This window comes from Metarhizium acridum, assembly GCF_019434415.1.
Source record: "Metarhizium acridum strain ARSEF 324 chromosome Unknown scaffold_555, whole genome shotgun sequence".
Lineage (NCBI taxonomy): Eukaryota > Fungi > Ascomycota > Sordariomycetes > Hypocreales > Clavicipitaceae > Metarhizium > Metarhizium acridum.
The window spans coordinates 647,935-663,161 of record NW_027094039.1 but is presented as its reverse complement, the minus strand read 5'-3'; the positions used below and the strand labels follow the sequence as shown (position 1 = coordinate 663,161).

At 52.6% G+C, this 15,227-nt stretch overlaps 6 protein-coding genes across 6 annotated transcripts; 4 read left to right on the top strand and 2 right to left on the bottom strand.

Moving 5' to 3' along the window:
- Positions 1-8: 8 nt before the first annotated feature.
- Positions 9-1,702, bottom strand: J3458_018897 (uncharacterized protein; the record flags this gene model as incomplete). The annotated part of the gene is made up of 2 exons (XM_007817635.2): positions 9-361; positions 418-1,702. The coding sequence occupies 2 exons, from the start codon at positions 1,700-1,702 to the stop codon at positions 9-11; spliced, it is 1,638 nt and encodes a 545-aa protein (XP_007815826.2).
- Positions 1,703-3,200: 1,498 nt separating this feature from the next.
- J3458_018896 (uncharacterized protein) lies at positions 3,201-5,075 on the top strand (the record flags this gene model as incomplete). The annotated part of the gene is made up of 1 exon (XM_007817636.2): positions 3,201-5,075. The coding sequence occupies one exon, from the start codon at positions 3,201-3,203 to the stop codon at positions 5,073-5,075; it is 1,875 nt and encodes a 624-aa protein (XP_007815827.2).
- Positions 5,076-5,659: 584 nt separating this feature from the next.
- FRS2 (Phenylalanyl-tRNA synthetase, beta subunit, cytoplasmic) lies at positions 5,660-7,779 on the top strand (the record flags this gene model as incomplete). The annotated part of the gene is made up of 10 exons (XM_007817637.2): positions 5,660-6,035; positions 6,111-6,130; positions 6,209-6,570; positions 6,626-6,704; positions 6,765-6,869; positions 6,925-7,200; positions 7,263-7,329; positions 7,388-7,420; positions 7,478-7,556; positions 7,629-7,779. The coding sequence occupies 10 exons, from the start codon at positions 5,660-5,662 to the stop codon at positions 7,777-7,779; spliced, it is 1,548 nt and encodes a 515-aa protein (XP_007815828.2).
- A 722-nt stretch (positions 7,780-8,501) lies between these two features.
- On the top strand, positions 8,502-8,926 carry J3458_018894 (uncharacterized protein; the record flags this gene model as incomplete). Its single annotated transcript, XM_007817638.2, has 2 exons — positions 8,502-8,694; positions 8,751-8,926. 2 exons carry the CDS (start codon positions 8,502-8,504, stop codon positions 8,924-8,926), a joined length of 369 nt encoding a protein of 122 aa, XP_007815829.2.
- A 122-nt stretch (positions 8,927-9,048) lies between these two features.
- On the bottom strand, positions 9,049-11,101 carry J3458_018893 (uncharacterized protein). The gene is made up of 2 exons (XM_007817639.2): positions 9,935-11,101; positions 9,049-9,881 (listed from the first exon to the last, which is right to left on the bottom strand). The coding sequence occupies exons 1-2, from the start codon at positions 10,186-10,188 to the stop codon at positions 9,320-9,322; spliced, it is 816 nt and encodes a 271-aa protein (XP_007815830.2). The 5' UTR covers positions 10,189-11,101; the 3' UTR covers positions 9,049-9,319.
- A 3,381-nt stretch (positions 11,102-14,482) lies between these two features.
- On the top strand, positions 14,483-15,130 carry JID1 (J domain-containing protein 1; the record flags this gene model as incomplete). The annotated part of the gene is made up of 1 exon (XM_007815579.2): positions 14,483-15,130. One exon carries the CDS (start codon positions 14,483-14,485, stop codon positions 15,128-15,130), a length of 648 nt encoding a protein of 215 aa, XP_007813770.2.
- Positions 15,131-15,227: the final 97 nt, after the last annotated feature.

The window sequence follows — 15,227 nt, the reverse complement described above, 5'->3', positions numbered from 1 at the left end:
CACAAAGACTACGCACATGCACGACAGTGCGAGCCGTACAAGTACAGTGTCGCCCGGTCGCTGGGGTGTAGCTTGCTCTGCCGCGTCGACGAGCTGCCGTTGTCCTTCAAAAATGGTGGGAAATGCTGTTGTTCTTCGGTTGCCTTGGGCATGGGCGTCGGCCCGTCATCGACTGTATTCAAGTCGTCTGCGGACTGCAGCGGCCCAGAGAGGGATACCAAGTCATTTTCCGCATCAAGAAACCGCGTCTCGTCGTCTACGATTAGCCTGCTTGTACTCAAGTAGGTCTTGTACAGGTGAATATCGCGCCACGTTGGCACCGGAATGTCTTGGACCTTGCGAAACGACGCCAGAACTTGATCTTGAGAAAGGTCAGGCCAACGCGGCAACATTGTACTTGTGTGCGTGCGGACTTACTATATTGACTCAGCTTGTAGCCAATATGTCCGAGGACCTCGGTCTTCTGGTCTGTCAAGTTGTTGCTGATCCAGCGATCCTGTCGACGCGAGGCTGGTATCACACCGCCGAGGTAGCTTCTTTTCGCCGTGTCCTGTGCTTCCAATGCAATAAGTTGCCGCTCCAATTCGGCAATCTCGTCTTGCATATACAAGAGCAACCGGTGATTGAGAGCGTCAAAACGACGGTAAATTGGTACAAGAGGCTGACCGCCAGCGTCACCAGACAGCTTTGCCGCCAAGAGGTGGTACCCGCTGGGTGCCATCGTTTCCAAGTGGTTGGCAAACTCTGGACAGAAAGTTCCTGTATGCTGGTCTGGGCGGACATCACTTTGAGGAACACTAACATTTGACCGGGGAGCGGACGGACCGCCATGGTCGTAGGGCTGGGCATAGCCTCCTCTGTAAGGCGCTTCGGTCCCGTAGTCGCCGTGAATGCTCAACAGATTATCAGCAAGCCTAAACGATGACTGCTGTCCATTCCAGCTGAGCTGTGACTTTCTTTCGTCGCCATGATGGCTGCTAGCTACAAACGGCCAGCCGTTCGGCCTGGCCTGATGACCTGCTTGGCCGTGATCCGACCAGGTGTACCCGTTTGCAATTCTGTGGGATGAGGGACCACTTGCCTCAGACGTGGACGTCGAATTTTTTGCCGAGTCTTGTGAAATGAGATAATCCATCACACTCGGGCTACGCTGAGACGGTACGTGGTTGGTATTTTGAGGAGCAGATATATCGGGAGAGCCGACCTGGCATGGAGGTTGCTCGTCCCCATCTTCCTGCGTACTCATCTCTGGCTTACCAGACTCTACGTCCTTGTCTAACGCACTCGGGCTGCGCGGAGTCTCGTTGATGGGTGGTGTAGTGACACAGAAAGATGATGGCGGCGTGTCAGTAGTATTGAGCTGAGTCCGGGGGTCGTCCTCGTCGAAATAGTCCTCCACTGCGGCTGACATGAAGGGCCTGCCAGGAACAGAAGGGGAAGGGCGGGGGGAGATGATTTCCAAAGAGGAAAAAGAAGAAGAGGAAGAAGAAGCAGAAGGGACATGGTTTGACGGAACAGAATTGTTACTGTTGTCAACAATGCCAGGAGATGGCCCTCCCTGTGCTCCTTTCGCAACTTCAAGAGAATCTGCAACCGCCTCGGCTGGGGGAACAGAAGATGGGTCATCGTTGTGAGCATGCTGCCCGTTAGAAGGGACGGCTGGGTCCTGTGATGGCTCACTTGTTTCGCTGGCGTTGCTCATTGTTGCGGAATGGTACTGAGAAACTTTGTCATAGTCCGCGTAGGCAGGCCATAATGGTTCAAACGAGGATTCTAGACCAGGACCAAGGAACGGGAAATGGCAAAATCACACTTATAAATGCTTCGGCAGCCATCAGATCACCCTTCGAGTTGCTGTCCAGTGAGCGTGCTGCAGCCAGGGTGGGAGAATAGGAGTTGAGTCCGGAGAGGGCACATGTGTCCAAAGCATGTGGTAACGGTCGACAATTTGATGTCACACTGAGTGGAATCCCACACAGTCAATATGACTTCGCATTATGATGACCAAACTTGACAAGGACCGCCTTGGAGCTCTGTCGTTGTACGTACTGAGGCTACCTTGGCTGCCTCTCTTCTCGTCCTCTTGCCCCTGGCGCCCTTCTGGCCTTCGTCTCACTTCACCCTGTCACCTTTTCGTCTTTCTTCAAGAGCAACCAGGACGGGGATGCGGCCAAGAATGGGGCAAAAGTGAGGCAACGACACGTGTTGCCAGATCAGAGGAACCGCAGGATATGCATGCTCTTTGCGCTGAGACGCATGCGCTGGACCACATACTGCTTCTAGCGGGCACTTGAGCCCAAGGCCAAGTAGAGAAGGCTAACGTCTTTGGGCTGTGTTAAAAAAAGACCAACGTTTCGCAACTTGATCACGTCGTTCCGCGGGTACCGGCATACCCAACGGTGCCCACGCGCGCTATGCATCAACTATTCTTTCAGTGAGCAAATTGTCGTGGAAAAAATTACGAACTTGGTGAATCTTACGGTTGACATGGGACGACGTCAGACGAGACCGTTGGCCGAAGGTCGCAGGCCTCATGCATCACGTTGGGGTCGGAATTTGGGGGTGGGCTTTCGCATTGCTGCAGGCAACACAAAGGGACTTAGCTGGTGGCAGCCGGGCCATCCATGACCGTGAACATTGATGGCACAGAAGTACAGAGCACAGAGCATCAAATAATCAGCTGTCATGTTCAATGCTTGACCACGACATGTTGGAGCGCATTCAACGTTGCTGTGCCGGCTCCACAGCCAGCTTGCCCAGCTACGAAGTAGGTACGTATCATATGTCTGTACGTACCGCCAAGTTTGAATCCCGGTCCTGCGCCCGGTTGCAGTTGCCAAGTCTCCACCACAGCAATGCAATGCACCGCCAGACCATCCTTTTCCCAAGCTCAGACATGCAAATTTCATTCCGTCATCATCAGCAACTGCAACACAACCCCATTGACGCACGCGCGTTGAACTGGATGCAATCTGCAGCCACCATCGTCACATTTTATGGACTGCCTGCTGCCAATTTCCGTCCTTGGCTCGGCTTCAGACAACGTAGGCTGCGCTCCTCGGGCCCAAAACCAGTCAACTAGTGACGAGACCTTGCTCCCGAATCATTGAGCAATGCACACACGGCCAATGACGTCCGACGATACACGCCATCGCCACATCTTGAAATAAAAGACCGGACACTACCCACGATCTGTCACGATGAAAATGAGGCGAGTGTCGATCTCCGAGGTTGGGAGATATCTTCTCCATGGGAGCATCTCAAAGCGAGGCTGTTTGGTGGGACGACATACTCTGGGACACGGCGCCGTGGCTTGGCGGTCGCCAATTTCCTTGTCTGGGCACTTTCGAGCCGCATCGACAATTGCGACACCGACCGCATCTTCGAATGAAAGCGTTATTCCCTTGCGCAAGCAGCTAAAGGAGGAGGCAAAGCTTGCCAAGAAGCAAGGCAAGAAGAAATCAAAAGGCGAATCCCAGACTGTGGATGGTTGGGAATTGACTGTGGGCATTGAAATTCATGCACAGCTCAACACCGCTCGGAAGCTCTTTTCTCCTGCAACCACGTCGTTCAACGACGAGCCCAACAGTCACGTGGCCCTTTTTGATGTCTCCATGCCTGGAAGTCAGCCGCTGATACAAAAGGAGACACTGCTTCCAGCACTGCGGGCTGCCTTGGCCCTCAACTGCGAGATCCAGTCTGTAAGTCGCTTTGACCGAAAGCATTATTTCTGGTGGGACCAGCCGGCTGGATATCAAATCACCCAATACTATGAGCCTTTTGCTAAGAATGGTCATATCACACTTTATGCTCGGGACGGCATTGCTGCTGAAGATGGCGAAGGTGTCACCGTTGGTATTAAACAGGTGCAGCTTGAGCAGGATACCGCCAAAACGTTGACACAAACCGGGAATGTGCATTGGCTAGATTTCAACCGAGTGGGTGTGCCTCTGATCGAGATCATTACTGAGCCCGACATGCATCATCCTCGAACGGCTGCCGCACTGGTGCGCAAAATCCAGCTTTTGCTCAACACTGTCGACACTTGTGTTTCGGGAATGGAAACTGGCGGTCTCAGAGCGGACGTGAATGTGTCGGTCCGCAAGACTGACGACCCTTCTTGCAAACTGGGCACACGGACAGAAATCAAGAACCTTGGTACCATAAAAGCCGTCGAGGACGCCATTATCGCCGAAAGAGATCGCCAAATTCAGGAACTAGAAGCCGGTAGGAGCATAGTTGGTGAGACCCGAGGATGGTCACTTGGATCGAAAGAGACCCGGAGGTTGCGAGGCAAGGAAGGCGAAGTCGACTATCGTTACATGCCTGATCCTGATATCGCGCCGCTTGTGATAGGAAATGATTTGGTTGAGCATCTTCGAACTTCGTTGGCCGTGTTGCCAGACGCGGAGCTGGATACGTTAATAAACGATTTTGGACTGACCGCCAAAGATGCTCTATCGCTAATTACTCTGGATAATGGAGCTAGGGCTCAGTATTTTTACAAAGTGTTGGATGGCCTTGACCGAAAGATGCAAGTCGAACTTGCAGATGGGGCTGACAAGACTAGACCGGATTTGAAGAGCTATGCAACTCTTGCTGCAAATTGGGTCACGCACGAACTGGGCCGGTTGACAACGTACAAAGCCGGGCCATTGGCCTCGGCCGAGCTGCTCTTCTCAGCGGACGGTGAATGCGCGCAAGTTCCTGCTGCTGATTTGTCCCAACTCCTCTATCATCTGTGTCTGAACCAAATTACGGGCAAGGTCGCCAAAGAACTCCTTCTGTCTATTTATCTCGAAGAACTGGAAGGTGGTGTAGAAGAGGCCATCGAGGCAAACGGCTTGTGGTTCAGGGAGATTTCGGAGACTGAGTATCGACAGTTGGCAAAAGAGGCTGTGGAAGGAGAAGACAAGGTCTTGCAAGAATTTGCTGGTTATAAGAAGTTTCCGCAAGGAAAGTTGATGTACCTTGTTGGAAAGATGATGAAGATGGGCCCCACGGAGCGGATTAATGCCGCGACTGCTGAGGCTGCTATGAGAGCGCAGATTGAAGCCTCACAAGGCCGAGGTTGATGTTGGCGACGGCGTCAGGCATTGACGTTGCTGCACTGGATGTACAGATAGCTTTGCATGTATAATACAGAAGAATATGTCAAAACGTCGTAATCTTTACTCACGGTGCTCAGCTTGATCTAGCTTTCGCAATGGTAGAAGCTCAATGGCATGGAATGAAAGGCTGAATGCGGTGCAGACTAGATGGGACGGAACATGGTGTTATCATGGGTTGCAATATGCAATGACCGGCTGGATTTCTAATTGATGTTATACGCCAATCAAGAAAGCCGGTTCCTTCATCCAATAATAGAAGATTCTCTGTTGAAATGAACTCCGTCTTACGCTGGCTAGCTGGCTGACCGCATGGGATTTCGAAGAGCATCTAACAGTAATACTTGACGGCCCCACTTCAACGTTGACCTGCTTACTCCGACTTTCTCAACCCAACCCGTGGCGGGGCGCAGTCTGTCAGACGCCCGACCATGGAAATTCTGAGAGTGACTCAGGCAATCTCACCACCATACTTCGCATCACCACCAGCGACCGTTTCTCGCCGCCGGCGTCGCCTGAATTTCGCCTAGACGAACACAGTTCTCCTCGTCATGGCGACCTCGAACGAGACCCCAGCTGGGGACCTTGCGACCCAAATCCTGCATGCGCTGGACAAGAATTCGCCCCTCCTCTCGTCTGCCGCCTTCCCCACGATCCCCTCCACCGAGGTCAAGGGTGCACTCGATAGACTTGCCTCCCGTGACATGGTCAAGTACGAAACGATCGACCGAGAAGAAGCCATCCTAGAGCCCGAGGGCGAGCAGATTGCCGCCAATGGTAGCCACGAGGCCCGTGTTTTTGAGGCCCTGCGCACCGCAGTGGAGGGTTTGACAATCCAAGAGCTTGAAACCGCAATTGGGGACAAGAATGTGGTCAAGATTGGCCAGGGCCGAGCTTTCAGAGAGAAGTGGATTTCCAAGACCCCAGGTAGGCCTTTTGACACTCTTGGAATTGCGAGACTTGTGTGTTTTTTTTGGGATCGCTAATTGGCCAATATTGCAGATGGCAAGTTCAAGGCCGCCGTGAGTAGCACCTAGATGCACGAGAAAAAAAGAAGACACGACAACATACAAGGTAACTAACGAAGATTCGTGCCTTAGAAAGAGTCTATCAAGGACACCACCAAGGAACAGATGCAGACCATTCAGTCGACAAAATCGTACCCCGATGCCAAGATGCTCGCTGATTTGAAGAAGCGCAAGCTGGTCCGAACGCAGAAGATTATCAGCTTCAACATTCAAAAGGGGGAAAAGTTTGCTCTCAAGATCCCCGAGGTGGCTACCGACTTGACAGCCGACATGATTGCCAGTGGTTCATGGAAGTCAGCTACTTTCAAGGGATACAACTTCAAGGCCTTGGGTGCTGATCAGCACCCTGGAGCTTTGCATCCCCTGAACAAGGTTCGATCCGAGCTGAGGCAAATCTTCTTCGAGATGGGCTTCCAGGAGATGCCCACAGACAAGTATGCAGAAGTTTTGGTGCACAACGTCAATGGCAAGTTTCTGACTTGTGGCCAGGTTCGTCGAGTCGGGATTCTGGAACTTTGATGCGCTCTTTGTGCCGCAACAGCATCCTGCTCGTGATATGCAGGACACCGTATGTATATTGACGTCTGCACTTGTTTGGGAACGGTAGTCGGGCTGACGCTACTGGCAGTTTTACGTCTCGGATCCCAAGGAGGCAGACATGCCTAGAGGGGAAGATTCCAGTGACACGGCTGACTACAAGACCTACTGGGATAACGTCCGGGATGTCCACCAGGTGAGTATGGGTCTATATTGCTCAGATATAGTCTCGGGGTTAATTCCGTATGCAGGATGGCAAGTACGGCTCCATTGGTTACCGATACCCCTGGTCTGGAGAAGAATCCAAGAAGCTCGTGCTTCGAACGCACACCACAGCCATCAGCGCCAACATGCTGTACAAACTAGCGCAGCAGAAGGGCCCTGACGGCCGTCCGCCACCAGCTCGTTACTTCTCCATCGATCGTGTGTTCCGTAACGAAACAGTAGATGCCACCCACTTGGCAGAATTTCATCAGGTCGAGGGTGTCATTGCTGACTACGACTTGACGCTCGGTGGTCTCATGGAGGTAATATCAGACCATTTTCACAAACAGTCCAAATGGGGTGGAATATCGCTGACCTGACGTAGTTTATGGACATCTTCTTCGGCAAGATGGGCATTACCGATCTCAAGTACAAGTGTGCTTACAACCCTTGTGAGTAACTGGCGCCTGAAAATGTTAGCACGCATCCAGACATTAACGGAAGCTGTAGACACTGAGCCCAGCATGGAAATCTTCTCTTATCGTAAGTCCTGATTCATTATTCTCCCATCCAGTGGAGCAATTTCCTCACCAATTCCAGACAAGGGCCTCGGAAAGCTAGTCGAAATCGGCAACAGCGGCATGTTCCGTGCCGAAATGTTGGAATCCATGGGTCTGCCGTAAGTTTCGCTCAACCCCCCAGCGACCTTCACTTCTGCTAGACTTGAAGTTCGTCTAACCTTTCCTTGTAGCAAGGACATGCGAGTGTTCGGCTGGGGTCTCTCCCTTGAGCGCCCCACCATGATCAAGTACGGCATCTCAAACATTCGCGAGCTGCTGGGTCACAAGGTCGATCTCAACTTCATGCGGAACAGCCCCGCAGTGCGTTTGGACAAGGAGTAAAAGATGGAGATTTTGTTACGAAGCTGGCCATGAAGTTGTGTTGACATGGGAACGGGAGGGAGGGCATCGCTAGAGATGGACAAACTCGTCGATTTAGGTGGAGCCCAAGTGACGAGCATCAGAGCATAGCAGAATCGAGCCGATTATCACGTTCAATAGAGCCATGACGAGTGTTCATCTGCGGCCCGCCATTGCGAATTCACGAAATTGAAGGGCTACATGTCTGCATTAGCCTGCAGGTTTCAAGCAACAAGTCGTCGTGTGGGGGCGCCTTGCCCGAGCATGCCAAAACCGTCACAAAGCATAGAATTCAAATTAGTCCCCGAAGGACAGAAATGAAAAAAAACATCATCCCGTACCTCTCTCCAATCGATGTGTAATGCAGCCACGACATGTGACGGCAAAGGGGTCACAAATCAGAAATCAGCTACTCCGATCTCGATGTTTGCTTCCCAGACATGCGTCATGCCAATCAACGCTGTCGGGCGTTGCGCGGCGAATGGGAGCGTTTGCCCCGCGATCGCGGCCACATGTCGTGTTGATGACATCATGCACCCTTTCTTGCCACGATGACGAGGGGGATTTTTGCTATTAATACATTTTCCCTGACTACCTGGCGTCTCCCCAGTTGAACCAATCTCACAAAATTGACACTCATTATTTTCTTGGAAACCACCAAAACATACAACCACCTAGCAAGTTTGACCGAAATCTGTTCCAACATGTCCTTCCATACAGTACGAGCCGTCCGGTCCGCTGTGCCAATGTGCAGGACCATCATGGGCCAGGCCCCTCGGGCATTTAGCACGTCTGTCGCGATGAGGAAGTCGCCGACAGAGACGGTCAAGGATGGGTTGAAGACGGTGGATAGAGCCGTTACGGATAACGTTGTTCTGCCTGGTTTGGAAGCTGCCGGTACGCCCCTTTTTTTTTTTTTACAGATGTGGCGACAGGTTACTGATGGGTTGTAGCAACTGCTGGAAGCAAGTTCAAGCACGGGGCAGAGACGGTTGCTCATGAGAGTAAAGGCAAGGCGGCGGAGATGGAGGGCAAGGCGGAAGAATTGAAGGGCAAGGCGAAGGGTGCCGCGGCAGAGGCCGAGGGCAAGGCGAAAGGGACGGCGGAGAAAATCAAAAATCAATTGTGATGAGTGATTTGACAGCCGGAGCCTACTGAGGGGACGAGTGCTCTTGTCACGATAGAGAGACGACTGCGTGTCATGTTTGCATCAATTAGAGTGGGACAGCAATTCCTTTTCTCAAAAATTATTTGCCATTCTGATTGTGTGTGTATATTATCTCTGATCCCGTTGAGCCTCGAATAAACAAAACTTCAACTTAAAAGTCATTTCGACAAAAGATGGCGGGATATATAAGAAATCAATACGTCGTTGGGGGTATTGCAGTAGTGCAAGGACAAAAATAACACCTTGGCAGCAAACAACGTAGCACTTTAGCACCCAAATCGCCAGGTAGCTTCGTTCAAGTGAAATTTAAACAGGTGGGTCCACGTAGGAGATGAAATCCAGAATATCGGCGACCTAGACAGGATTCGTTTGGGCCGGAGATCGTTCGAACTCGCCCAAGGGGAACACAACCCAGGTTGTTGCAGGTGTCATGAGACCAGCACTTCCAGCATAGAATGCAGCCAGGGCGCATAGCACGGCAAATACTCCTCCCGCACGATTGACACGAACCGCCACAGTCGTATGAGTAGTGGAGATGAACTGAGCAACGCTGAGGAAGAAGAATGCGAGGACAAGCAGGCCCAAGACGGTCAAGATGGCAATGTTTGTTCTCAATGCAGCAATGAAAAAGACGAGGGTGAGGAAGCACCACAAGATCAAGAATATGCCCACGGCGAAGCTGAAGGCGTGATCATCTCCCCCGTAGGCTTCTTTGATGCCAAGCTGAGGGACCATGAACATGGCAAACGCAAGCCAGAAGGCGCCGTAGGAGCAGTGGACGGTTGTACCAAAGGTGTTGCCCACGCGGAATTCCATGGTACCGGCAATGAACTGTGCGGTTCCGCCGTAGAAGACAGCCAGACCGAATACTGCCTGATCAGGACCAACGCTTCCGAGGGGGTTGGAGTTTGGCAATCTGGTGAGAAATGAGTGACATGTAGCCGAGCATTTTGAGGCAATCCGACTTACCCAGCACCGCACTGGTATAGGCCCAGTACAAAGGTAGTCAGAGCGAAGGCAATGAGGCCCAGAGGTCCAGGATTGGCAATCTTGAAAAATTGAGGGTCATAGACCTGAGAGACCATGGACTGGTAAGGCTTTGGTACTGCTCCCCCAGGACCTGCGTTGGCAGTGGTTGCAGGGATGTGATGGCCATTATTATTGATACCCTCCTTGTACGTCTGCTCAGCGGCAGCATCGTGGTATCGAACGGGAGCAGACATTTTGGCGATGTTTTGTATCGTGTTGGCCGACGAGTAGCTGTTTGCGATTCGCCATCTCTCGGCACAAGGCAGCAGCCAGCCATCATCTGCCAGCTCCTTTTATAAACCGGGAACAAGCAGCAAAAAAGCACACCGTCTCCTCATCTTCCTCTGCGCCGACATTGCGTCTTCTCTACATGACGGTCGTGGCTGGCCACCAATCATCCACCCACGCACGCCGGTAGCTGCTCTTGCGCGCTCAACAAGGAAGCAGACTCGCAGCTCATGCGGGGTTCGATTGGAAGAAAAAGAAACAGAGTGATGGCTTGTGGCCACGGGAAGTTCGGCTCGCCCATGGAATGATGAATTTCTCCTGCTGGGAGCAGCAGAGATGGTGTGGGCGGGCAATGAGTTGCGATTCGATAGCAGAGGTCTGAGGCATCGGCGAGACATGCCCATAGGCTGTGGGACTAAGACGGGAGTGCGCAAGTACCGACATGGCGTTTCGACTAGGGTGCTTGGGCGCGCCATTGACGAAGGTCTGATCCGATTGACAGTTGCTCCCGTCCCCCCTCGCTGTGGGCTGTGGGAACGTTGGTTTCTAGATTTTTCAAGGTGCTTGAGTGGGCCCAGCATCACCATGCGGTCACGACTCTTGGGCGGCGAGGGATGATCGTCGGTGGAGGAAGGAGCGAGTGATCGACGACGAGAGCAGGCAACTGCCAAATACAGTCAGCACTGTTTTATGACTAAAAGCAATAACAATAAAAACAGGACAGAAACTAGGATGGGTGCGTGCCAGCGGTTTGGAGAAGGATAAACGGCATTTCAATCTTTTGACTGCATGTCTCGCCTGCATTGAATGCTACACCGCCCGTGATTGATAATCATGACCAAGCCATTCCAATAGGCCGACATTCATCCTAATCAGTCAATCTACCAGTCATATATCAATTGATAGTTGGCCAAGGCAGGCTTGACAGGTCCGTTATTCTAGGTGCCTCTTATTGGCGACTTGGGCCAAGAAAGATGCCAATATTAGAAGTAACTAGTCAATAGGCACTTCCTCCTCCTTGGTGAAAATATGTCGGTATTTCTAGGTCAGGGCTATATCTGCGTAGCTGTGTCGAGATTTAGCTATGGAGACTCAGTTCACTTGCATCTTATAACTTTTATTTATTCAACACAGTGATTCACCCTTGGACCCCCGATTCACTGCCATCTTCAACAACACGACATATCAAGCAAAAAGGACAAAAATGACGGCACCTAAGAACCAGGCCGACAACCTTCTTCAAGGTCGATGACCCCCCCTGCCGAGCCTGGCGAGATGGTAGTCAAGAATGCTGCCATCGCCATCAACCGGATCTTGCCTGGTTGCGGACATGCCATAGTGCGAAACGAAATCAGTTGTTGAGTTGTAGACGGTGGATAGAATCCTACTGCCCCTTCTGTTTAGAATGTTCAGCCCTTTTGATCTCCAAAGTGGCCGTAATCGTAGCAGCTTACACGGGGTTTGCCTCCCATCAGTCCTATGCAGTATATGCATGCATGTCTCTCATAGTTACGGCAGCCTCGCAAGCTTCGCCCACTCGACCCGATAGGGGGAAACCAATAACCAGCAAGCATCGTTTTTCTGATGTACGGCAAGATTCCGGATTATTTCTTTCATCGCCTTGTGGAAACTTTTACTTCTTCAGGATTCATAGCCCATGAAATATGGTTGCAACCATGAAAGCAACCAAGCCAAGGTACATGGTCCTTGACAGCTTATCATTGCAAACACTGCCATCCATCTACGAGACCGACATGACACCAATTCTCGACGGAAAAGCTCTACAGAAGATGCAACCATCTGCCGACCCAGTTGCTGGATTGTTGAACGGCAAATAAAGCATACTGTGGCCTCAAAGAATTGTTCCGTCGCACTGCGTTGGCGTCGAGAATCCTCTGCCTGACGGTCGTGCCTGACTAATAATGGCTCTGAAGCTCACATCTCCGGGGCGTGCAGAGCCTGGGGCTCGTCCAAAACTTGCTCACAGTTTATCTCGGATGCTGGCGCGCAATACCCTGCCGCTCATTCCTGAAAATATTTGGTCTGTATGGTCGATGCGCAACTTTGTAGGCGTAGATGAACAACCGCCAATCCGTCCTTTCTTGCGGTTGAATTCTGCGGATTTTCTTTTCGGATAAAGATGGGATGCCATTCCCTCGAATAGGCAGGCCGAACGTCTCCGGGCACATTAGGAATGGCGACGGTCCCGGAGCAGCGCTCCAGGATAGATGTATAACTCCGCTTTCCGGAGCTATCGGTGGTGGTAAATAGTGGGCCACTCCGGAGCGGGACTTCAGGACGGCTCGGGAGACGGCGCTCGGGAGACGGCACTGGCAAGTGGATCCCCTCGGCATCATCGCGGGCGTGCCGATGTAGGCAACATGCGTTGAGGATATCACGTTCTCTAGCTTCATCACTCGTTTGAGCAAGGCAAATGCTATTAGGACAGTAGGCAGAGGCAGGTGGGAAAGATGAACGAGATGCTTCTTATTGGACATCATCTAGTATAGGATCCATCTGGCGTGCATGGAAGGCATGTTGGACACGTAAACAAGTAACTGCAGTACCGCCGTCTGATGTTGAGATATCCCTCTGATGCGTCGATGGCAGCAACAGGACCGCCGATGATGGTGCCTAGACTTTGCATTAAAGTATGTATGTCACTTTACAACCCCCGTGATCGCTGAATCTCGAAACCGCCAGTAGATGGTGCTCGCGGGCAATCCACGGGCGAGCATGTAATCGGGTTGTGACGTATGAGCATCCTTGGGCGAATTCCAAGCGACTGCCAGCATCGAGCGAGAGCAAATCTCAAGTGCAACAGTTGCCACTTACATATCACGCTCTCACACTAGAGGTGTAGCCTGTGTCAATACAAACTTGGCCAGCGCACTTGAAGTAATTGACTATGCACCCAGACACGAGGCCGCAGTTGACAGCTGGTAAGATGTGAGTGCCGATGCCCTTCCGCTCGTTTGCCGTCTTCCAGTCGTCCACCTTCTGGCCGATAATACATGCATATCGGGTGGGGCCCGATCGCCGAACCCGGATCCGAGCCCGATGCCGGTGTTGGTGGATCGTAAAAGTCGCCGGCACGAAACTGCGATGAAGGAATCTCCTGGTGTGTAGTTCGAAACACCTGTAGGAAGCGCCAGAGCTCGTCTCGGGAGTCGCTCTTAGGAAAACGTCCGGGTATTCCAACCAGTGGGATTTCGTATTGCACCACATTTGTCGACATGCTCGCCCAAGGAGGTTTGGGCACGGCAAGAGCATGCCAATATCGACGACTCCATGGCGGTTCTGTAAGATTCTTTGAACCGCGAAGGGGTCCCAAGTTGAGCCGAAAGTTGTAAGGACGGCACCTGAGCTATTCTTTTCCCCGAGGTGCCGCTGCTACGGTCCAAACTCTCCTCGATCCGAGCCGACTTTTACATCATCTCTACATTACAGACACACGGGGCAGTTCGGCAAGGGTCCCACATGTAAACTGGGCCTGTGGGGGAATGTGGCATTCACGTTGCCAAGTGTTTGTTGGACGTGCTTAATGAAGCCACAACGAATTGTGTCCATGTGCCGTCGGAAATCTTCACTGTTCCTACTCGTTGGCCTATTTTGCACGTACCGCAAACCCGCAATCACGATCATGAGCCAACTCGAAGTAAACATGTTTGTTTCGCGCGTTTCTAGCAGCGAGTCCTGGGGTCGAAGAGTATTTGGTAAAGTGCCATTCGAATCGAGACCAAGCCGCTTTGGTCCCGCGGTGGATCCCCCGCACGCCGGTTTTCCGCCAACCGCCTTGCCTCCGCACTGAACGTCCGGGATGTGGAAACTTGCTCACCTGATGGCAGCCTCCGTCATCGACCTCGTCCTCCATTCCCCCAACATCACGAGCCGCCCCAGCAACGACGCCGAAGCCTGAATCGAACGAGCAATGTAAATGCTACTCGGTTGCTCCTCCTACGCGCGCCGCCCCCAACACAATCACGGAAATCTGCTCTCAAGATGCTCAAACACTCGGCTGCGGCCATCTGCTCGTCCACGTGCTCAGTACCATGCAGTCCATGCCCGGCATCTGCCACCTCAGCACCACGATTCAGCGCAAAATGCCCGCTAGCACGACCCGCCAGACGCCCTTCACCGTCGAGACATTGGATGCCCGCGTCTCCCAGATGCTACGCAACCAGGCCCCCGAAACCCGATGACTCAAGCCCACCGTCGTGGCCGACGTCGCCGCACCCAACCCCCTACGAGATATTCGGCATGCAGCGCGGCACTCCGTACACAAAACGGCGTTTCTACCAGCTCGTGAAGCTATATCACCCCGACACCCACGACAAAGATGCTCTGCCCTCCTCCTCCTCCTCCCCCCCGCAGCAGCTTTCACGCGCAACCCGCCTCGAGAGGTACCACCTGGTCGTGGCGGCCAACGATCTCCTAAGCGACCCCAGCAAACGTCGTCTGTACGACCACCACGGCATTGGCTGGACAGCCGGCCACCGTGCCCCGAACCTCCGAGAGGCCGACAAGGCGTGGCGACACCAGCCGGGAAATGCCTCGCGCAACGCCACCTGGGAGGACTGGGAGCAGTGGCGGAACGAGCGCAGCGGCAAGCCCAGCGAGCCCATGTACATGAGCAACGGGACGTTTGCAGCGCTCGTAGTCTGCATGTGCATGGTTGGGGCCCTGGCGCAGATGAACCGCGCCGAAGCAGCCGGCGAGCAGTACGTCGACTTTGTGCAGCAGAAGGACTGGGCTATCGGGCAGAAGATGCGTGAGAACACCATGGCGTCGGCGGGGAGGACAAAGGACGAGAGGGTCGACACGTTTTTACGAGACAGAGAGAACCTGTCGTTTGATTTTCAGCCTGCAAAGTACGACGCCCCCTCGCAAGCGAATAGATCAGGATAAAAAAAAAGATTTGACATGAATAATACAAGCTCATGCTGTATTTTGCACAACAACCAGCTCATCTTTGTACTTGCAAATGCTAGTAGTGTCGTGAAAT

Coding starts and splice junctions, on each gene's coding strand:
- J3458_018893 (XM_007817639.2), bottom strand. CDS start 10,188: ATGTCTGCTCCCGTTCGATACCACGATGCTGCCGCTGAGCAGACGTAC. Junction 9,882..9,934: donor CTATACCAGTGCGGTGCTGG/GTAAGTCGGATT, acceptor ATTTCTCACCAG/ATTGCCAAACTCCAACCCCC.